This window comes from Labeo rohita, chromosome 3 (assembly GCF_022985175.1).
Source record: "Labeo rohita strain BAU-BD-2019 chromosome 3, IGBB_LRoh.1.0, whole genome shotgun sequence".
NCBI classification, from domain to species: domain Eukaryota; kingdom Metazoa; phylum Chordata; class Actinopteri; order Cypriniformes; family Cyprinidae; genus Labeo; species Labeo rohita.
Window position 1 is genome coordinate 30,240,903 of NC_066871.1, and position 23,320 is coordinate 30,264,222.

The window sequence follows — 23,320 nt, forward strand, 5'->3', positions numbered from 1 at the left end:
GAGTGTTTGACACCACGTGTTACAGTATCCATTGTGTGCTAAAAGTCAACATTAACAGTTGGAGGACGGTATATATCATGTATTCCCTTCGAAAAAAGGATTTAGCATATCTGTAAATCAAATAATCCTTCTTTGGCGTATTTGTCATATTTATAATAGGAACCACGTGTTACAGTACCACTGTGTGCTGAAAAAAATCAACATTAACAGTTGGAGGAAGGTATATATGTGACCCTGGACCATAAAACTAGTCATAAGTAGCAGGGGTATATTTGTAGCAATACCCGAAAATACATCATATGGGTTAAAATGATCGACTTTTCTTTTATGCCAAAAATCATTAGGATATTAAGTAAATATCATGTTCCATGAGGATATATTGTACATTTTCTATCGTAAATATATCAAAACTTAATTTTTGATTAGTAATATGCATAGCTAAGAACTTCATTTGGACAACTTTAACTTCAAATAATCCAGCTTTGGTGTAATTATATTTATAATAGGCAGTTATTTGTTTGATAGTGAAAGCAACTCAGTAACTGGTTAATGGTAACACACAACTTTCCAATTGTTAATGCAAATTTTAATTCATTAAAGCAAGACTACGATTTGAAGATCGTAAGTGTATAAGCGTAGAATTGTAGGCTCGAAACAAATGATCCAAAGTATACAAACAATAAGAGAAATAAAAAGTCTTTATAGAAGTATTGTAATTCTATGAAGATCAGAGATAGGAACAAAACATGGTTATTGCCATACAAATTCTGTAAGATGGGAAAAGTGCACTTAAAAATATAACACAAAAAAGTTTACCATCATTAGTATATCCTTAACTATAAACATGAGAAAATATGTGTGGTTTATTTGTGCATTTTAACACAACTATCTACACAGAACATTAAGAATCGTGTTAGATCATTTATGTATTTACAAACATAATTTCGAAAAGAAATCCAATATGAAATCCGCCAGATTGTTTAGGGGTCTACTCATTTCCAAATGAAGAGAATATAGAGACATCTTAATCAATGTAGAAGAGAGAATCCTGTCCCCTCCATTTATTTGTTTCATATACATCAATATTTCTTCAGTTGTAATACAAAAAAAAAAAAAGAAAAGACAAGTTATACAAACAGGATACCTTCTCGACTAGCACTTCCATCAGTCCTCGATGCATTTTTAGAGCAACACTTCTTAGTTTAGGTAACTCGATCAACCCCATTGCTTAAAAACCAATTAGCAGATTGCGTCCACATTCCACTTCTGAAGTAGTATGCTGAATCATATGAAGGGGGGAAAACAAAAACCAAAAAAAACAAAGGGGGCACCCATGATAGACTCCCGCTGTCCTGGAAAATGCGAACATGATTCCGGAGGGTTTTAAAAACTCACAAAAACATTTTTGTAGGCATTTAAATCCATAAAGAACTCCAATAGGAGAGCATCCCAGTCAAAACTCATTGCTTTAACAATCAAAAATGTAAACCGTCCATTCTTGATCCGAACCCACAGCTTTTATGTCCGATATTCCACCAAACGCTGTGGCTATGTGCGGTGCTGGCTGACTGGGACAGAGTTCCATCTTGAATTAAATGTTCAAAGTTTATTTAGGTTGTATTCTATGAGGCTGATGACTGTAGTTTGTTGTTATGAGACCTAGAGAATACAGAGAGAATGAGGTTAAAAGCCCTTTGGTTTTATTGAACATTCACAAACCAAGGTGGAAAATGAAATCTACAGCACATAGAAAAAAAATAGCCTCGGGGGTGAAAGGAATGGCAGCCATGTTGGCATAATACAACGGGAATGCCTTCAGATATTTCTTTTAGTTTTTTTTTTTTTTTTAAATCGGTGCCGGTTTCAAAAAACAATCAAAAAACATACAATTTAAAGCATGGTCCTTTATTTCAACACTGAAATCCTAATAAAAGGATTTAAAACTTTTTCTTTTGCTTCATAGTCAAGCCAACCGAAACCGCGTGGTTATAAATTTGCACAAATGATCAGCAAATTCATGAGTCCTCTCAATGAAAACCCGGACAGATCAGCGCACCAGCTGAAACAAACATGTTGTTAAGCACAATCACAATAAAACTGAACAGAAAAGTCTTAAAATGTCTTTAATCAGCCAATCCACGTGATAAATATGATCATGCATATCCATGTAAACATCATAAATAACATCATGTGATCAGCAAACGTAATGGGGGGAGGAAAACAAAAACAAAACAAAAAAAAAAAAAACAGGATCATAAATGCACAGACAGCATTTCCCTTGATTTGTGTGTGTTCATAGTGCTTCAACATGGCTGCCGCTCTCTGATTGTCAAAGGCTTCACTGGAGTTTTGGCTTTTAGTGACAGGCTCTCATTTCACTTAAATGTACATCGGTTTCCACTGTTAATAAAACAGCAAGTTCCATGATTCTCTAATACAGAATGACTCCGCCCCTTCAGCCACTATGACTTATGACAATCTGCAAGAAAGGACAATGGATTGTATGAATGACATGCATGAAGCACAAACACAAACGGTTATCAAGCATACAGTCAATGAAATAAGAACAGGAATAAGAGGATGAAATGCCAGCCAGAGAAATCTAAGGTTAGATAACCGCTATATTGCCTCTGAATTTAAAAATAAATATTTATAAGCAGAAACATTCATAGTGTGAATGTACATGAAGACGAGCAGACACAAACAAAACTGGATGTACGTAAGCTGATGCAATGGAAAAGACTAATGAAAATTGTGAAACCAACACAAGAGCAAACTACACAATACAATGCAGTGCCAAATTTAGTGTGAAAAACGAACACTATGGCAAAAAAAAAAAAAAAACCCTTACCTGTGGTAAAACCACTGTAACACATCCTTTTATGTAAACCAATAACCGGTTTGACCATTTACTAAATCGATATTTACGATTTTCAAACTATTTGGTTAAAGGAGAAGTTCACTTCCAGAACAAAAATTTACAAATAATTTACTCACCCCCTTGTCATCCAAGATGTTCATGTCTTTTTGTCTTCAGTCGTGAACAAATTATAGTTTTTGAGAAAAACATTTCAGCATTTTTCTTCATATAATGGACTTGATTGGTGCCGTGATTTTGAACTTCCAAAATGTAGTTTAAATGCAGCTTCAAAGGGCTCTAAACGATCCCAGCCGAGGAAGAAGGGTCTTATCTAGCAGAACGGTCATTTTTTTTGTGTAGCACAGGCTCTGGGATGCACGTTCACGACGCTACGAATTAGTGATGGGTCGTTCTTTTTTGAATGAATCTTTAATGTGACTTGGGAAGAACGAGTCGTCTCGGGGAGCGATTCATTCAGTCGCGAATGCTCAACATCCTATTAGGTTCTGTATTGGAATTAGTTCACCTACTTCAAGTCTTCTGGTTTTTCGAGTCGTTCGTTCATCTTATGGGGCTGTGACGCGATGAACGAACGACTCAAACCCGAAAACTTGTCAGATAAGAGGTGAGGTGAGCTAATCATAGACTAAAGACTCAGGTAAACAATGAATGAATCTTTTCTGTTTCTTATAGCATTATAGTTTTACCTTGTTTGTGTAGTGTGATCAACGTTTGTGTAAGCAGTAAATGTGTTAGAGAAGTAACACGTAACATTTTAATTATATTTTGCTAAAATGAATGAAATGACTCGAAAAAAGATTTGTTCATTTTGCTGAACGAGACTCAAAGGTCCGAGTCGGTAAAATGATCCGAACTTCCCATCACTACTACGAATCACATCTAAGTTCATTGTCTGTGTACTCCGGCTCAAAAAGAAAGATTATGGCGAAAATCTTATTTTCTCCTACAACTTCAAAATCGTCTGACATCGTTGTACCTTTTTGTTCGGAAACAGTGTTCACTTTGTAAACATTGAGTCTGTAGTTCCGCGTGACCTTTCGATGTAATTCAATAGTACGTAGCGTTGGGAATGCGCATCCCAGAACCTGTGCTACACGCTTAAGCTACAAGCTTTTGTGCTTAAGTAGAAAAAATGTTATTTTCCGAAAAAAAAAAAAAAAAAAAAAAAGACCGATTGTTTCACTAGATAAGACCCTTCTACCTCGACTGGGATCGTTTAGAGCCCTTTGAAGCTGCATTTAAACTACATTTTGGAAGCTAAAAATCAGGGCACCAATAAAGTCCATTATATGGAGAAAAATCCTGAAATGTTTTCCTCAAAAGCCTTAATTTCTTTATGACTGAACACAGAAAGACATGAACATCTTGGATGACAAGGGGGTGAGTAAATTATTTATGAATCGTTGTTCTGGAAGTGGACTTCTCTTTTAACAGTATTTTTGATAGGTCACAGAAACATATTTGAAAGATTATCTCACTCCAGAATTAAACCCCTATGTCTTCCAAGATGTTCATGTCTTTCTTTCTTCAGTCGCAAAGAAATGAAGGTTTTTGAGGAAAACATTCCAGGATTTTTCTCCATATAGTGGACTTTAGTGGTGGGCAACAGGTTAATGTCCAAACTGCAGGTTCAATGCAGCTTCAATGCAGCTTCAAGGGGCTCAACACAATCCCAGCCGAGGAGTAATGGTCTTATCTAGCGAAACGATCGGCCATTTCCTTAAAACTAGCATTTTTACACTTTTTAACCACTAATGCTCATCTTGCACTAGCACAACCTCATGCATTACATAATCACTTTGGAAAGTTCACGTGTGATGTAGGCGGAAACACTGACCCAGTGTTTACAAAGCAAACGTGCAAAGAAAGGCAAACTCCCTTTGTAAAAAATGGTAAAACAACGACGTTGGGTGATCTGGAAGTTGGAAGAGAAAATGAGAGTTTTTCACACTACTCAAACTTTTTAAATGAAAGTTCACAAGGCGAAGAACCAATCGCATGTGACCTTTCCAACGTGATTACGTAATGTGTGAAGTTAAGCTAGTGCAAGATGAGCATTTGTGGTTAAAAAGTGTATAAATTTAAATTTTTTCCAGAAAATGACAGATCGTTTTGCTAGTTAAGACTCTTATTCCTCCGCTGGGATTGTGTAGAGCCCTTTAAAGCTGCACTTAAACTTGGACCTTCAACCCGTTGATCCCCACTGAAGTCCACTATATGGAGAAAAATCCTGGAATGTTTTCCCCAAAAACCTTCATTTCTTTTCGACTGAACCAAGAAAGACATGAACATCTTGGATGACATGGGGGTCAGTAAATTATCAGGAATTTTTTATTCTGGAGTAAACTAATCCTTCAATGTATTTTTTGGATAATTACTCTGAATATATAGGTTAAAACTTAAAATAAATATGAATATGAATGAATATGAATTTAAATCACAAAAAAAAAAACATTTTAGCATATGGGGTACGAGATGCTCAAACATAATACTCTATATCAGTTTTGGTCTTAAAATAATGTCGGTTTGTAAAAACATGAGGCTGAGTAAATGGGTGAAATACTCTTTAAATATCCTAAAAAACATCCTATGCTGCTATAGTGTATATGTAGGAGCAGACGTTACCTGCTTGCTTTGAAAGCTTTGAGTTTCTGTACAAAGAAAGACTCCAGGAACTCAGCACACTGGTAAAAAGGCGAGTCGCTGGGATTGTAGTAGCGGCAGTTGTCAAAGATTTTGGTCATGTCCGCTACGAACTCTGTGAGTTTGCTGTAATAGCGTTTCTGTATCCTCTCCTCCATTGTAGAAAGGTCTACAGATAAAAGACACACAAGCAGACAGTAATGAAAATCATTACTAAAACATCAATAAAATGCTAATTCTTCAAAATATTACTTAGAAGTCATTTAGAAAAATAATACAAAATAATATATTATATTATAATGGAATTTTAAAAATTACCTTAAAACTTAAACAGAAATGTACATTTGAAGGAAAAGTTCACTTCCAAAACAAAGACTCACATATAATGTACTCACCCCCTTGTCATCAAAGATGTTCATGTCTTTCTTTCTTCAGTCGTAAAGAAATTATGTTTTTTGAAGAAAACATTTCAGCATTTTTCTCCATATAATGGACTGATACGGTGCCCCAATTTTGAACTTCCAAAATGCAGTTTAAATGCAGCTTCAAATGATCCCAAATGCAGTTGTAAATGAGAGAAAGGGTTTTATCTAGCGAAACGATCGGTTATTTTAATAAAAAATAATACAATTTATATACTTTTTAATGTCAAACACACATCTTTTCTTACTCTGCCTGGACTGTTTTTGTTCCAGTTCATGACAGTTAGGGTATGTCGAAAAACTCCAATCTTATGTTCTCCCTCAACTTCAAAATCGTCCTATGTTGCTGTTTTACCTTTTTGTGTTTGATCTTCTTTGCATGTTCACTTTGCAAAGACTGGGTCGGTACTTCTGCAGCGATGTAGGATGATTTTGAAATAATTTCTGAATTTGAGGGAGTTCAGGGAGAGCAAGGCAAACGAGCGTTTGAGATTAAAAAGTATTTATGTTGTATTTTTTTAATGAAAATAACCGATCGTTTCACTAGATAAGACCCTTCTTCCTCGGCTGGGATCGGTTACAACCGCATTTGGGATAATTTGAAGCTGCATTTAAACTGCATTTTGGAAGTTCAAAATCGGGGCACCATATCAGTCCATTATATGGAGAAAAATGCTGAAATGTTTTCCTCAAAAAACAATTTCTTTACGACTAAAGAAAGAAAGACATGAACATCTTGGATGACAAGGGGGTGAGTACATTATATGTGAATCTTTGTTTTGGAAGTGGACTTCTCCTTTAACTAAAGAGAATATTATAAGTCACAAAGTAATTCTGGTCATACAAAAGAGGTGAACAAAAACTCTTACCCATCGGTTCCTTGATGATCCCATAATAATCTGGAGCATCATTCGGATCCACTGGTTCCAGGAACGGCCACGCCATCTTATGGGACTAACATACAGAAAACATAATACATACATTACATAATACAATGATTATATGATTAACGGACTTTGAGTTCCTATTGGCTTCCATTATATTTCATGACCATAAAAGTCAGAGAACCGAAACAGTTTGGTCACCCACAAAATACTTCAAAATATTGTCTTTAATGTTCCACAGAAGTAAAAACTCATACAGTCTTGGAACGGCATGAGGGCGAGCAAATGATGACAAAATTTTTATTTTTAGGAGAACTATGATTTAAAGGGGGAGTCAAATGTCCATTTTCCACAAGTTGGTCTGATTCTTTAGGGTCTTCATGAAACATCTGCAACGTACTTTGATTACAATTGCTCAATGGTTGTGTACAACAACATCTTTTTACCTTGTCAAAAACAGCTCTGTTCACAGCAACCTGTTTCAGTTCATGGCTCTTTAAATGATAATCAGCTACTGCTGACTCTGCCCCTCTCTTCTGTTTTTAAGTGTATTTGGTGACGCATAACCATCAAAAACAAAACTAATCCACTGCGTCCTCGGTGACTCTGATGTCAGGAGAAAATCAAGACTCTTACGTTCACTTTTACATCCAACTACAAAACACCTGCATTGCTCATGAGACGTTGTCGCTACAGCTGCTCGAGCGCCGAGAAAATAGCGGACAGCGTACAACTGGCTGAGGGTGGAAATATGCTAATGCGAGACAGTCTGTCAGTGGCCGTGGGCGGGGCCTGAGCAGTATGACTTCATCAAAACGGCTTGAAAAGATGCCATACGAACCTGTAAGGAGCGCAGGATTCGCTTCAGCCCCTCATAGTCTTTATCTGTGAGTGGCGTCAGGACCGTCATGGCATCCTCTGTAGACTGGCACTGCGGGCACACATACTCGTCGATATGTGTGGCTTCGCTCTGTAGGATGCCCACGCAGCGCCCGTGGTACCAGTTCTGACAGCGATCGCAGCCGATGTAGAACCTGTGGTAGAAGCAGGCACAAAAATGTCAGAAACTATTCCAGCTTCCACATGCACCTTTTGAAACAGATGTGATGAGACTGCAGATGTGTGATTACTGTGACTCGTCGTATGGAGTTCTGCAGATGCAGTAGAGCTCCTCTGTGCTTCCCTCCTGAGCTCGTTTACATTCGGAACAGATGTAGTCGTCCATCTTCTTGGCCTCTTTCTCGGTAATGCCCACACACTCTCCATGATACCAGTTAGAGCAGAGGTCACAACCAATGTAGAACCTGCATCAACAACATACCAGCATTAGATTCATCTCACATCCATTTGATTTTCTTGCACGTCTTTCACAAAAAACCTTGCATGATTTACATTTATGCATTTTGCCAAATGCTTTTATTTTAGTGTTCAACTGTTTAAACTACAGAAACACATCATTACTTCAGTCTTCAGTGTCACATGATCCTTCAAAAATCATACTTATATGCTGATTTATTATCAATGTTGGATACAGTTGTGCTGCTTAATATTTTTTTGGAATCTGTGATATTTTTCAGGAATCTCTGATGAATAAAAAGTTTAAAAGAACAGCATCTATTCAAAATAGAAATCTTTTCTAACAAAGTAAGTCTTTACCATCACTTTTGATCAATTTAACACATCACATTGCTGAATTAAAGTATTATTTTTAAAAAATTTACTTTGAACGGTGGTGTATATTGTTACAACATTTTTCTATTTTAAATAAATGCTGTTCTTTTTAATGTTTTATTCATCCTGAAAAAAGTATCACAGGTCACGAAAAAAAAATAAATGAAGCAGCACAACTGTTTCCAACATTACGAAGTAATAAATCAGCATATTAGAATGATTTTTAAAGGATCATGTGACTAAAAACTGAAAATTCAGCTTTGCATCTCAGGAATAAATTTTAAAATATATTAAACTAGATAACCACAATTTTAAACCGCAATAATATTTCACAATACTCAGACCCATACTCAGAACACTAAAATAAAATAACCAGTAAATAATCAATTTAAATCAATCTGATAAAATATGTGTATTAAACATAATATTAAATGTTCAGACTTTTCAATAACAATATAACAAAAAAACAACAACATTAACTTATCAATAACAAAATAATAAAAAAAAAAAATAATAATAATCTTAATTTTGTTTATATTTATATTTTTCATGCCCAAAATGTTAACTTGTGGTGTACAGACTCATAATAGTGCAAAAGACAAACAAACAAAAAAACACACAACTGAAAATAGGTATAAAAATATAAACTTGCAGGTTTATATTTTTCAAGCCACAACTTTGAACTTCTGGTGTAAATGTTCAAAATTCAGTTGTAAAAAAAAAAAAAAAATTATATTAAAATGATAAACACGTAAAAAAAAAGAGAAGAAATTCCTAAAGGTATAGTTCACCCAAAAATTAAAATTCTGTCATTATCGTGGCACTCTCTTGAATGCATGTCAAAGACTGACACGACAAGAAAAAAATTGTTAAAAAGGTATTTTTGTTTTCTTTGTACACAGCTTCATTCAATTACAGTTGAACCACTGATGTCACGTGGACTATTTTAATGATGTTCTTACTACCTTTCTAGGCCTTGAACGTGTCAGTTGTGTTGCTGTCTAGTCTATGCAGGATCAGAAAACTGTTGAATTCACCTAAAAAAATTCTCTTAATTTGTGTTCTTAAGATGAACGGGTTTGGAACGACATGAGGATGAGTAATTAATGACAGAATTTTCATTCTTTCCATCCTTTAATAGAAAAAACACCTGTTAACGCCCTAAAACTGCAGGACAGTAAAGGCCTCATACTTAGACTCGTCATAGGGCGTCTTGCAGATGCAGTATAACTTGATGTCCCTCTTGCTGTCCTTTGAGGTAGTGGAGATCATCTTTTTGCGTTTGGACTTGGAGGCGTCTCTCTCCTCGTCCCGCTTGCGTTTGTGCGCGGAGGAGGGGGACGTGACCGTGGTCGTGTACGAGGAGAGACCGCTGTGCACGTGTGCGCTGGCGGCAGCTGCGGCGGCTGCTGCAGCTTGTGCAGCCGCAGCCTGAGCCTTCTCCTTCTCCCGCCGCAGTTTAATGAGATCGCGCTTCAGCTCCTCCTGCAATGAAAGGAAACACATAAATGACTCAACATACGCAACGTAGCTTCAGCTGTCTTGGCGAGTCTGATGTGGTGTTAACAGAGAATGTGTGAGCAAAGCCGAGATGTGGGTGAGAAATGAAAGCATGCGTCTCTATTGCCAGATTCACACTGCTAAGATTGTCATAACTGGAAAAATACTGTTATTAATTAGAGTATGTGAACACACGCTACCTTTCAAAATAACAGCAATACTGTATAATATTATTTAAGGGGAGACACTTGCAGGCAAAAACACACACCTTTTTTATTGCACCTGTCAAGTTTGAGATTTTGGGCTTTTTGTTTTTTTTCATAAAGTGTTTAGTGGAAAGAAAACATTCAAAAGACACTTTTAAGTGTTTCTTTTATAGCACTGTATCTATTTGTGTCCACAGATTTCATTACAATACATATTTTTAAAGGTCGTTTTCTCAAAATGAGTTTTTTTTCTTCTATACTAAGCCATGAATCTCCACTTCAGTAGCGCTTACAGACGTCAAACTTCACATTTTTATTCCGGTCTATATCCTGAAGATTTTTACAGAGTGATGTTCATACATAATTTGCTTGATTATATATATTTTATTACAAAATTGTGAAAATATATTGTTTTTTATTGTATTTTCTGAATTATGGAGTGACAAAAATGAGATACCCAAAATTCCCTTTGTAAAAACATTTGACTTTAATATGTCAAAAAAATGTAAAAAGAATTTTGAAACGGACTTCATCCAGTGTTTAGATTTTTGTAGTAGAAATGTATGCAAATTAGCACATATTTCATTAAATAGTGCATATACATTTGCATATTCAAACTTAACATTTCAAAAAAACCTGTGATACAAAAAGATTCGCAATTGTCAATGTAATCAATCAACCGGGTAAGGCGATAACTATTTTTTTACTATTTTCACCTGCAGTGTCTCGCCTTAAATTTAAAATAACATTTTTCTATTTTAATATATTCTAAAATGTAATTTATTTCTGTAATGCAAAGCTGAATTTTCAGCATCATTACTCCAGTCTTTAGTATCACATGATCCTTCAGAAATCATTCTAATATGCTGATTTGATGCTCAAGAAATATGTAATACTATTAATTGTATTTATTAATTTAATTTAAGCAGAGACACTGCAGGCAAAAACATGTTTTTTTTCATGCACCTGTCAAGTTTGAGATTTTGGGCTTTTTTTTTTTTATAAAGTGTTTAGTGGAAAGAAAACATCCAAAAGTCACTGTTAAGTGTTTCTTTTATAGCACTGTATCTATTTGTGTCAACAGATTTCATTACAATACATATATTTACATATTTTCATTGAAATTCATTAAATTTAATGTTAAAAAAAAAAAAAAAAGTAACAAGAATTTTGAAACGGACTTCATCCAGTGTTTAGATTTTTGTACTAGACATTTATGCAAATTAATGCATATTTCATTACATAATTCCTCATTTGCATACTTAAACTTAACATTTTAGAAAACCTGTAATACAAAAAATGTCTGCAATTATCAATGTAATCAATCAACTAGGTAAGTAAGGCAATAACAATTAGTTTTTTTAAGTGTCTCACCTTAAAATTTAAAATAACATTTTTCTATTTTATATATTTTAAAATGATTTATTCCTGTGAAGCAAAGCTAATTTTTCAGCATCATTACTCCAGTCTTCAGTATCACATGATCCTTACTGTTCAAGAAATATGTACCATTATTATTGTATTTATTAATTTGTTAATTCAATTAATTTATTATTTAATAATTATATAAATCATAATAAACATAAATGAACATTAATAATTTATTTGGTAAAAAAACTCTCTTTTTATCAGTAGCATACAGTACATACATCTAAAAATAGCTATCTTAGATCAGTGCAATGTAAATATATCTCTCTCCGAGTAAAGTTTCCGCACTTCCTGTTCCTCTCACCTGCACTTGCAGCTGTAGTTCTTTATCAAGCAGCGCTCTTTTCTTCAGGATATCAGCCTTGAGCTGCTCTTTGTGTTTGAAGAGCAGCGCCGACAGCTTGCTGGCGTTCTGCTTGCTGCGCTTTTGCTCCACCGACTCCTCCCGTTTCCTCTTTTTGGCCGCCTGCCTCTCGTCCTTATCGATTTTATCCAGGATGAACTTCATCACCTGGTTACAGACAATCATCCTGTCCGGACAGACAAAAGTCAATGGGTTGGCTTGATTAAATCCAGTCTATTCTTAAATGAGACCTCCATAAATACAACTTCAGTGGCTTGTGGTTTATCTGTGGTGTGCAGCTTACAAATACAATGAGTCTAAATAATCTGTGATGTTAGGTGGCATTTAAAAATCACAGATGTTTTAGCACAAAGTCACTTTGAAAGTGGAAAAAAGGGAGATCGGCGACATATAGAAAGTGTTTACCTCTGGTTCTCTTCTCTTTCGGCAGGAGTCATGGTTTTTTTCTGTTTTAACTGCTCGATGGCCACATTCTGCTTCTGAGCCACCTAGAAAACAAAATCAGTCAAGATACTGCAATTTCACCTTTTCTAGAAAATGCATATACTTAGTGGGAAATCAAGTTTGTCACATGTTTGGGTCCTGACCTGTTTCTGTATCAGGTCGCTCTGGCTGACGTGCTGTTGGGCCTGCTCTCTCTTAGCCTCCTGCTGTTTCTTCTTCTGCTGCTGCTGCTCGCAGAGCTGCTGGATCCGCTGGAGCTGCTCCTGAACGCTGGCCGTCTGTATGGTCACCAGATTCTGGATCTGGTGCGCTTGGTCTTGCCCTGCGCTCTGCTGCTGGATCTGAATGGGCAGCTGCAGTTTGATCTGCTGGGGCATCCCGGCCGTGGTCCCGACCTGCTGGACCTGAGCTTGAATCTGGGCCGCTACGTGACTCTGGATGTGGGAGATGACCTGCTGCTGGAGCCCGGAGACGCTGAGGAGCTGCGGGCCGAGCTGGATCTGGGGCTGGACTTTGGTAACCGTGGTCTGGGTGATGGGGAGCGTGGTGACCTGTTGAAGAGGTGCGGTGGCCGTCACCTGTGCTATTTGGGGGGTGGGGGTGGGGGTGGGGACGGGGACGGGGACGGGGACAGGTGTAGGAGCCGGGACTGAAGTTTGAGGAGGGACCTGAGGTTGAGGTCGGAGCTGCACGGGCGGGTGGGGCTGTACAGATGGAGTGGGGTGGGGAACGACTGTGTTTGGGACTGGGGTGGGTGGTTGCTGGATCGGCTGTGATTGGGGGACAGTTGATGTGGGAGGAAGTGAGGTTGGAGGCTGGGGCTGTGGAGCAAGACGAGCAGCTGAAGAGAGAAAGAGAAAATGTATTGGAGCTCAAATTCTCAGAACAGTACGACAGCATTTAAGTGCCACGTTAAAAAAAAAATTACTAACATTGCGAGATTAAAGTCGTAATATTTTGGGAATAAAGTAAAAATACTCAGAAGATAAAGTAGAAATTACAAGAATAATGTTGAAATATTTCTAGAATAAAGTTGAAATTATGTGAATAATGTCAAAATGTTTCGAGAATAAAGTCAAAATTACGAGAATTAAGTCGAAATGTTTCGAGAATAAAGTCGAAATTACGAGAATAAAGTCAAAAAATTTCTAGAATAAAGTCGAAATGTTTCAAGAATAAAGTCCAAATATTACACAAATAAAGTCAAAATTACGAGAATAATGTCTAAACGTTTTGAGAATTAAATTGAAATTACAAGAATAAAGTCAAAATTACGAAAACAAATTAAAAATTACAAGAATAAAGTCGAATTTACAAGAATAATGTTGAAATGTTACAATAATAAAGTAAACGTTTCAAGAATAAAATATAAATGTTTTGAGAATAAAGTCAAAATTTTGAGAATAAAGTTGAAATATTTTGAGAATAAAGTCGAACTATTAGACAAATAAAGTTGAAATTGCGAGAATAATGTCGAAATGTTTTGAGAATTAAACTGAAATTACAAGAATGAAGTCAAAATTACGAAAATAAATTCAAAATTACAAGAATAATGTTGAAATGTTACAAGAATAGTCTAAACGTTTTGAGAATAAAGTAGCGCCAAATTAATTCTCATCATTTCCACTTTATTCTCTAAACATTTAGACTTTATTGTCTAAAGAAATTTTGATTGTATTCTTGTAATTTCAAAAAATTTTATTCTAGAAATATTACAAATTCTCGTATCTTAGAATTTTTTTTTTTTTTTTTTTTTTTTTTTTTTTTACATTTTTTAACGTGGCACTAAAACGCTGTTGTAGAACAGCAACAATACACAGAAACAGGAAAAAATTAAAATTAAGTTTGCGCATAAGTTTTCTTGTAGCTTCATAAAATGACATTTAAACCACTGAAGTCACATGGACTATTTTAATGTTGTCCTTGCTACCTTTCTGGCCTTGAACATGGTAGTTGTGTTGATGTCTCTGCAGGGTCAGAAAGCTCTCAGATTTCATCAAAAATATCTTAATTTGTGTTTTAAAGATGAACGAAGGTCTCACGGGTTTGGAACGACATGAGGGTGAGTAATTCATGACAGAATTTTTATTTTTGGATGAACTGTCCCTTTAAGAAGTTACACAGCTGGCAAAGTTCCATATTGATGTTTGTGTGAAAAAAGTGTCTACTAAACAGTCTCACCTGGCTGAATGGGTGCCGGAGTTGTGCTGGTGACAGCAGGAGCTGGTGCAGCTGTGGCTGGGACGCCTGATGAGGTTGTCGTGGCGGGGGCAGCGGGGGCGGACACTGGTGCAGGGGCCATGGGTGTGAACAGGAACCGCTGGACTTGGCCATTGGGCATAGCTGCTTGCATGAGCTGCTGACCGGGTCCCGGAATGACCGTCACCCCCTGAGGAATGACCTGCAGCTGGCCTGTGGTCTGACCTTGCCCCTGGATCACAACCGTCAAGCCCTGGTTCCCTCCCTGAAGAGCGAAAGAGTGAGTTTACTTCAATATTAACTTAAACCACTAACCTGTGCAGCGTAGATAACAAAAAGTTATTGAAATAGAGTGCTACAGAGATTATGTGTTTTATAGACCATAATGTCATAATGTCAATGTTTTGGGTTTTAAATGCTTGCAATAATGTTAATTTCTTTTTACCCTTTTATTCTACAACATAAAATGCATCAGTAATACCATGTATAGCCAACATCTTGCTTTTTTTTAGACTGTATTTGGGCTTAAAATTCATAAAAGTTGCTAATTTCTGAAGAATGATGAACAAAAAGTGTAATAATCAAACTTTTGTTGGCCACAGAGCTTATTTTCTGCAATAATCCAAAAGTAATTGAGTTTTTGTCAAGGGAACGAGGGTGATAGCATACTAGCATATATGCACAGTTGAAATGGGCACAATAACCACATTAAAACAGGCTGATTTAAAACTGGTACACACCTGAGCCCCCTGCGTGAGCTGTGTGAGCTGGGCCAGAGTGAGTTTGACCTGACCCTGCTGTGGTCGGGGAGAAGCGGGTGTCTGCGGGGTCTGGGCTTGGTTTGGGGTGGAGAGGCGAGGAGGAGTGCCCACCGCCTGAGCACCTGAGCTCGTTTGCACTGTCTGTTGTGCTTGACCTGAGTGATATAAAGTAGATTTACACTCTAAAAATGTGGTTTTCAACAATATATTGGCCATAATGCAGTCAGATTTGTTTGTATAATCCAATCAAGGTCACAGTTATTTATTTAGCGCTTTTCCTATATATGTAGTTTCAGTAATAAACAGTAACCGAAAATAACTGTAAATGTTGTAAACTTCAGCAATTATAAAACAAATGCAATTTCAGCTGCCATTATTCAGCTCAATAACTATCAGTTGCAAAGTTTATCAATTATAAAACAACTTCAATTTCAGCTATTAACCTTCTTCCTCCCTCTAAGAGCAGACGCAATTATTTGTAAATTTAATAGCTTATTTTTAGCTGTACAAAACAGCTTGTTTTGCTGCTTGCCATTGCAAATTGGTGTCTAACCATATTATTTTAATGTATTATCTTAATTATGAACACACTGGATTGCAGTGCAAATAGTTTTACTGCCTACTCATTATTTTCCTATAGCAGATAATGAACCGGAAGTCTCGCCCAGAGGCTTACTTTTTAAGGCATACGCATTAAAGAAAAAGGTGGATAAAGCAGAAGACAATAGTGTCATTATTCAGCTGATTGTAATTGTGTTGTTTCAATTCAGTTCAGTAACTGTCAATGTTGCAAAGTTCAACAATTATGAAACAAGTTCAGTTCATACAGAAACAGCTTTACAGAAGGCAAGAGTGGTATTACTAAGATTCAAAGTTAGTGTCACTAATTGAATAGGATTCTATCATTTGCTGTCATTTTTATAGTATTGAATAAACACAGACACGAGAGTTTATGTAATTGTAATATAACGGCGAATCTGCCAAACCAGACAGGAGAGCAGATGGTGGTAACTAGAACTTGAAAATGATTGTCCTTCCACGGCTGAAACAAGATACCTTCTGATGTTCATTCATGTTTGTTTGGTGCTATAACTAGCAATAAAGAAAAGTTTGCTGTCTGAGGTGCTACAGCAATTCGTCACACCTTAAACAATGACAAAATGGTATTTACTGTTTGAATTTCTTTAAAAAATTACAAAATTTGAAAACATAGACTTCGATTCAAACCAAAAGTAACCTGCTGTTGTCTGTCAGTGCACTGTCAGTGTCCTTTTTGCTTTGTGACGTATTTTTCACTGAATGAGAACATAATGTGTGGCGTGAGAGCACAATGACTTGTCAGACGTAGTGACAGTAACGAAGGGTCAGTTAAATGTAACAAATGAACCATTTCACTTCCAGGGTAAAACCTGGTTAAGAATACCTTGCTGAACCATCAGGGGTGTGCGAATGATAGTCTTGCCCAGGGTGGTGGTCTGTTGCAGAGGAGAGCGTATCACAGTCATCCCCGGCCGGAGAGTCGTTCCAGTCGTAAGGACCTGGGCAAAAACGATTGCATAAAACATTATTGCAAGAACAAAAAATGTTGAGTTGACCAGAGTGGATCATTTTACTGAGAGCTCATGCCTGCTGTGTGGAGGTGGTTGTGTTGGGTCTGATGTTGATGGTGGCCGTACGGGGCTGGAATGCAGGGAAGGACTGTGCGGTGCCCGCTGTGCTCGATGGAATGATGCCCACCACCTTCTGCTGGACCTGCACCAAACCTGCCGAGCCGATGACGAAAGTTAGTTTTCACAAAAAATACTGCATAGATACAAATGGTCAAGAGTTTGGAGTCTGTAAGATTTATTTATTTATTTTAAAAATCAAGATTCTTAAGTTCACCAAGGCTGCATTTATGGATCAAAAATACAGTAATATTGTGAAATATTTTTACTATTTAAAATATTTACTTTCTATTTAAATATATTTAAAAATGTCATTTATTATTGTGATGCAATGCTGAATTTTCAGCATCATTACTCCAGTCTTCAGTGTTACACGATTCTTCAGAAATCATTCTAACATGCTGATTTGATGCTCATTTTTTTATTATTATTACCAATGTAAAAACAGTTTGCTGCTTAATATTTGTGTGGAAACTGTGATACATTTTTGATTCTTTGATGAATAGAACATTGAAAAGATTCATGAAATCTTTTGTAACATTCTAAACATCTTCCCTGTCACTTTTGATCCATTTATGCATCTATGCTGAATGTTTATGAAGTTGTTATTTCTGTCACAAAAAAAAAAAAAAATCTTACTGACCCCAAACATTTGAATGGCATGTTTATCAGAAACTCAAAGATGGAAAATGAAGGTTCAGTGCGAGCGAAACTGTACAAAACATTTTAAAATTAAAAAAAGAGAAAGGAATCCTTTGTACTCAACAATGCTAATCAACTGAATTAAATCCAAAATAGTAACGCCATTAAACAGACATAAAATGTGTACCAAACTTTAATGGATGTTCACAATGACAGCAGTTAAACAGCTTTCACTGAAATGAAATGACTTTCGATTACTCCGTCACTCTGAACACCCTTTTAGACTACTAACAGTCTGTATTAACTGACCCATGCTCACGATATGTTGTTCGTCATTACAAACAAAAATAAAATACGTAATTTAAGAATACCAAGCCGATAGTTTGCCTCTTTGCGTGCAGGCAGGCCTAACTTAAAACAAAACCACATGCCAATGATGTTGGAGGCCTGCCGTACCTCCTTGAGTGCTTGGCACGTTCACTGTGACTATCTTGCTGTTGGCTGGAACAGGTAGTTTAGCAGCGATGACGCTGCCGGCCATCGACCCCGCAGCAGTGGCGATGTGGAACGTTTGCCCGGACGTGGTGGCGCTACTCGCCGCCACAGTCACAACCGAACTGGTAGAGACTGCAAGACACAGGTCTGATCACCACCCTAACACATACATCTCAATCAGGAAATACAGCAGCGGGTGCATCCAAGTACGCCACGGACAACGAAACGAAGTCAAGCACTAAAAACACCACCACAAATAAGCTTACCAAAAAAAGAGAACTGAACGGAAAAAAAAAAAAAAAAAAATCAGCCAATTTCCAACCAAATACATCGACGTGCAAAAAATAAAAAATAAAACAATACAAAAACAACATCATCCAAAATAAAAGTCAAGAAGCTACGACATAACCTATGCCTTCTCATAACACTGCAAAGACTGACCTGTGTTGCCTTGTTGGCCCTGCTTGACCCAGGAAGCAAAGGACTGCTGGAAGTTCTTGTTTTGCTGGAATGTCACTGGAGAGCCCAACTTGGTGGTCATTACCACTTTCGGCGCCGTAGTTACCTGACCGCTAATAGAGCCCACCACCACCTTCTGAGTAGTGGTCCCAGGGGTCGTAGGGGTGCTGGTCAAGGTGGATGTGTTGCTGGTGCTGCTAGGTTTCTGCTGTTCCAGCCGTTTCTGCAATATAGTCATTGTACCGTTCAACTTCACAATATAAGCAAAGACACAAGGCAAAAAGAGAAAAACACAAGATAAAATCAGCCACGGGTGAGTAATTTTAATAATCAAGATTATTAAATTATGAGAACACACCCAACCAAACAAGTAAAATGATCATTAAAAGGATAAAACAATGATTTGAAATCAAAAAAATTAAAAGGCCCATTGGGAAGAACACCCTTTTTTGATATTGTGCCCCTGGTTAATAAAAAGGGGCGCCCCAGGTGGGCACATGTCTACATTCCCACCTGCTGGGCTGCCAATCTCTGCTGCTTTAGCTGAGCTTCCAATTGGGCCTTGACCTCCTCTGCTTTCTTCTGCACACTAACCTTAGTTGGGTCAGCTGCTTGCGCCTTTTCCCTCTCAACCCTGTGAAGTCAGAAGGTTTGAAAATAATTAAAAGAATACGCATGAACAAATAAAATATGATAAACTAAGACAAATTGACCAGTGAGAAACATACAAATTGGAAAAAGAGTAAAAGAGCAGAGGAAATAACATCCTAAATTGTTATCATAAAACGTATTAGCTAATATGTGTATTTGTAAGTATTTATAAGATCATTCTAGGGCTGCCCTCTAATAGCTGACGAGAAGAGGCTTGGTTGACCAAAATGTTATTAGTTGCTTAGGTCACAGAAAAAAAAAAAAAAAGAAAACAATTCCACAGGAAGTCACAGATACAGATACTTAACAACTGCTCTATGTGTTAATACAATACATCAGGCAGGACATCCAAATGCTCACCTATCATTCATCAACCTCAAATATGCTTTTCATCTGAAAGATGTAGTAGCAACTTTACATGGCAGCTCAATCTAATGTTAACCTAGAAAAATGTGTGCTATTAAAGTGTCTGTGTGGAGTGTGGAAGTACTCTGTCATTTCTGGTCATACACATAAAAGTAATACATCTTTTGAATCTGTAAAGACTCTACATTTATTTGTGTGCACTTACAATAACAACAAAACGTTGCGCTTTTGTAAAATAATAAAAGCAAACAGGATGAGCTTTCTGCCATCTCAGTGAACGTTTCGCGAAACTTCGAAACTGTTTATACTCGCCTTACAGACATAAAAAACAGAGAGTGAAATCTATATCTAGATAGAGAGTGAAATGTCTACTTTTAAATTAACTAATTCAAATAGAAAACAAAAATTTTCAGGTTATGTAATCCATATGAAATATGCATACAGGCGCATCACTACTGCAGAGATGAGTCGGAATCAGTGTCGCCAACTTCATCTCTTAAACAGAACAAAGAAAGCACTAGTTTATCAACAAATTATTAACACGTTAATGCAACCTCCTTGCGGTTTTTCCCTGACACATTCATAGTTACTACTTCTGCCAGAGCACTACGGCAAGCTTCTTTTACTAATACTTAAAACAAAACGACAACCAGTCGACCTGAAAAATCTTTGGTTGATGGCAGCCCTAGATCATTCACACTAGAGAAAGCTTTGATGGAGTGTTTGACAAATGAGTAAAGCCCAAAAGTATACTTCGGCAGTCCAAATTCCGCAACATTATCTATGTGATGCCATTTTCTTCACCGCACTGTGGCCAATTTTTGAGCCCAAGCCAACAGTCCATGTACAACAATGCAGACGCATGGTTAATGTTAAGACAGAATGAGCTTGTCCCTCCGTGCTCATCTGCGTTTAAGTTAGGCTACGTTTACACTAGTGCATTTTCTTTTTAAAACGCATAACTTTTGCTAGTTACGCCTGTTGTTTACACTACTCCGGTGTTTTCAACCCTTGAAAACAGAGATTTGCGAAAACGCTTTAGTTTGAAAACTCCGGGTTGCATTTCAGTGTAAACAGACCAAAACGGACACTTATGAAAACAATGGCGTGGCTGACATTCGCTCTGTGCATCCTTGACGACCACGTAAACAATAGCATCATGCTCATGAATGGTCATGTGACATGCATTTTCGGTTGTGTAGCGTGGACGGAGATCATTTCTAAAACGCAGTGAAAATGCCAGTGTAGACGAGGATCATTTTCATTGTATAATGGCATTTTCAAATAAAAATGCACTAGTTGTAAATAGGGCTTTAGTCTCACGTAGTTAGACCTTCCGACTGACGGGAGAAGGTCTGGGAGCATTTGACATTTTGAATGGACAAGGATCGCCCAAGAGGCCATATGACTGACAGGTAAAGCAACCAGTCAGGTTTAATTTTGTGACGTTTTATGTTTAGGGGTTGTGGAAATGTCCCCACAATAACAGCCCGGTGTGTAAAACTATGCTGCATAGTTTATACCCGAGTCTTACGGAATCAGTACATTGGATTTTAGTGTAAATTCACAGAAAAAGAGGGAATTCACACCTTTCAGTAAAGGCTCGAATCTCCCAGAGTTCCAGGTCTTCCTCAGCCACCCAGGTTTCGATCACAACAGGCCCAGTCTGTTTAGCTGGTTCTGGCTTCTTTGGTCTTAGAGCACTCGAACGAAGGCCTTTCCTTTGAGGTGTGGGAGTTTCTGCTCAAAGGAATGGTGGACAGATGAAATTTCAGCACCGTTTCTGACTGATCCAACCATGCATGACAGAAAACTTTCCATGTCTACAAAACAACACACTAATGGGTTGCTTGGCATAAAGACTCTTTCAGTCACCATTACCTTTGGGAGTCTCAGGCACCCCAAGGGGACAAATGATCTTCCTGATGCAATACTCAGAACGAATGCCGTAAGGACCAACATCTCTCCGCTTGATAATCTCAGTGGTGGTGATATCAGTGTCAGACGTCTCTGTTAAGACACACAAATAAGGTTGAGAGTTGAACAGCAAATGATAAAAGGCGACATGTGACAAGCAGTTAAGTGCCAACCTGTTCGCGTTGTTCCTCCCGTGGGTGAGGGTTTCACAGACATATCGTCCCATCTGAGGCAGGCCCAAAGAAGCCGTAGCATTAGGCTGACTCCAGCCAAAGACCTCACCGTCTGGAGGCGATATCTGTATGGAAGAAAACCAAGCTCATTAGCATTACAAAAGGTTTAAAAGAACAAGATTCATGCAAATATTGTAGATCTTTTGATGACTATTACTGCTCTTAAAGGGATAGTTCACCCAAAAATTAAAATTCTGTCATGAATTACTCACTTTCACATCATTACAAATCTGTAAGACCTTCGTTCATCTTTGAAACACAAATTAAGATATTTTTGATAAAATCCAAGAGCTTTGACCCTGCATGGACAGCAATGTAACTAGCATGTTCAAAACCTAGAAAGGTAGTAAGGACATCATTAAAATAGCCCACGTGACATCAGTGGTTCAACCGTAATGTTATGAAGCTCTGTGTCAGTCTTCGACGCATGTTCATTCTTGTAGCTTCGTAACATTACAGTTGAACCACTGATTTCACTAGTGTTGCCAAAACTATAGTCCTCAGTACCAGTCAGTACACGAGATGTCACATGGACTGTGTCCTTACTACCTTTCTGGGTCTTGAATGTGTCAGTTGCTTTGCTGTCTATGCAGGGTCAGAAAGCTCTCGGATTTTATCAAAAATATCTTAATATGTGTTCTGAAGATGAACAAAGGTATGGTTTGGTGAAATGACATGAGGGTGAGTAATTAATGGCATAATTTTTATTTTTTGGTGAACTGTCCCTTTAAAAAAAAGTTTACACCAAAGCAACACTGAGAAAAGACAATACCAGCAATTGGGGCCCTTAAGAAAATGAACATGTTAAACTAGATTACTACATTCTTTGAACAAAAAGTGAGTGGTTCTTCAAGCTAAATCTGCCACCAAAAGTGCTAAGGGGCTGCCAAGAAGTTGCTATAAAATTGCCAAGATTTTCTGTTTAGTTTTTAACACATTGCTACATGGATGCAAGGATGTTCTTGATGGTTGCTAAGGCATTGGTAGCCAGCTGTCTACTGGCCTAAGTCAAAACAGGCCACTCTCTATGATATTCTAATTTTAAAGTCTAAAACATTCATCTGTTTCATCACACACATCAGGCAAAATCTCAAGTCTGATTGCCTGATTAGGCAATCAGATATTGTTTGATTAGGGCTAGAGCTACATTTTGCTGAAAGGTGGCCGTCATGGAGCAGGAATGGTCATTCCAAGGCTCTAACCGCAATTATTAAATGAGAAGTCCACTTCCAGAACAACAATTTACAAATAATTTACTCACCCCCTTGTCATCCAAAATGTTCATCTCTTTCTGTCTTCAGTCGTGAGGAAATTGTGGTTTTTGAGGAAACCATTTCAGGATTTTTCTTCATATAATGGACTGTTATGGTGCTCTGAATTTGAACTTCCAATGCAGCTTTAAAGGGCTCTAAACGATCCCAGCCGAGGAAGAAGGGTCTTATCTAGCGAAACGATCTGTAATTTTTTTTCGGAAAGTACATTTTTTT

At 37.3% G+C, this 23,320-nt stretch overlaps 1 protein-coding gene across 1 annotated transcript in view; it reads right to left on the reverse strand.

Moving 5' to 3' along the window:
• Nucleotides 1-1,028: 1,028 nt before the first annotated feature.
• The window catches only part of bptf (bromodomain PHD finger transcription factor), a 45,052-nt gene continuing 22,760 nt past the window's right edge, over nt 1,029-23,320 (reverse strand). The window contains 19 exon segments of the mRNA XM_051103320.1: nt 1,029-1,659; nt 5,507-5,693; nt 6,816-6,900; nt 7,672-7,864; nt 7,961-8,134; nt 9,694-9,986; nt 11,940-12,165; nt 12,405-12,487; nt 12,587-13,284; nt 14,625-14,907; nt 15,383-15,558; nt 16,827-16,941; nt 17,030-17,166; nt 18,169-18,339; nt 18,649-18,889; nt 19,180-19,300; nt 21,273-21,423; nt 21,565-21,693; nt 21,774-21,898. Coding sequence (XP_050959277.1) covers nt 1,623-1,659; nt 5,507-5,693; nt 6,816-6,900; nt 7,672-7,864; nt 7,961-8,134; nt 9,694-9,986; nt 11,940-12,165; nt 12,405-12,487; nt 12,587-13,284; nt 14,625-14,907; nt 15,383-15,558; nt 16,827-16,941; nt 17,030-17,166; nt 18,169-18,339; nt 18,649-18,889; nt 19,180-19,300; nt 21,273-21,423; nt 21,565-21,693; nt 21,774-21,898 — 3,625 coding nt within the window. The 3' untranslated portion in view covers nt 1,029-1,622.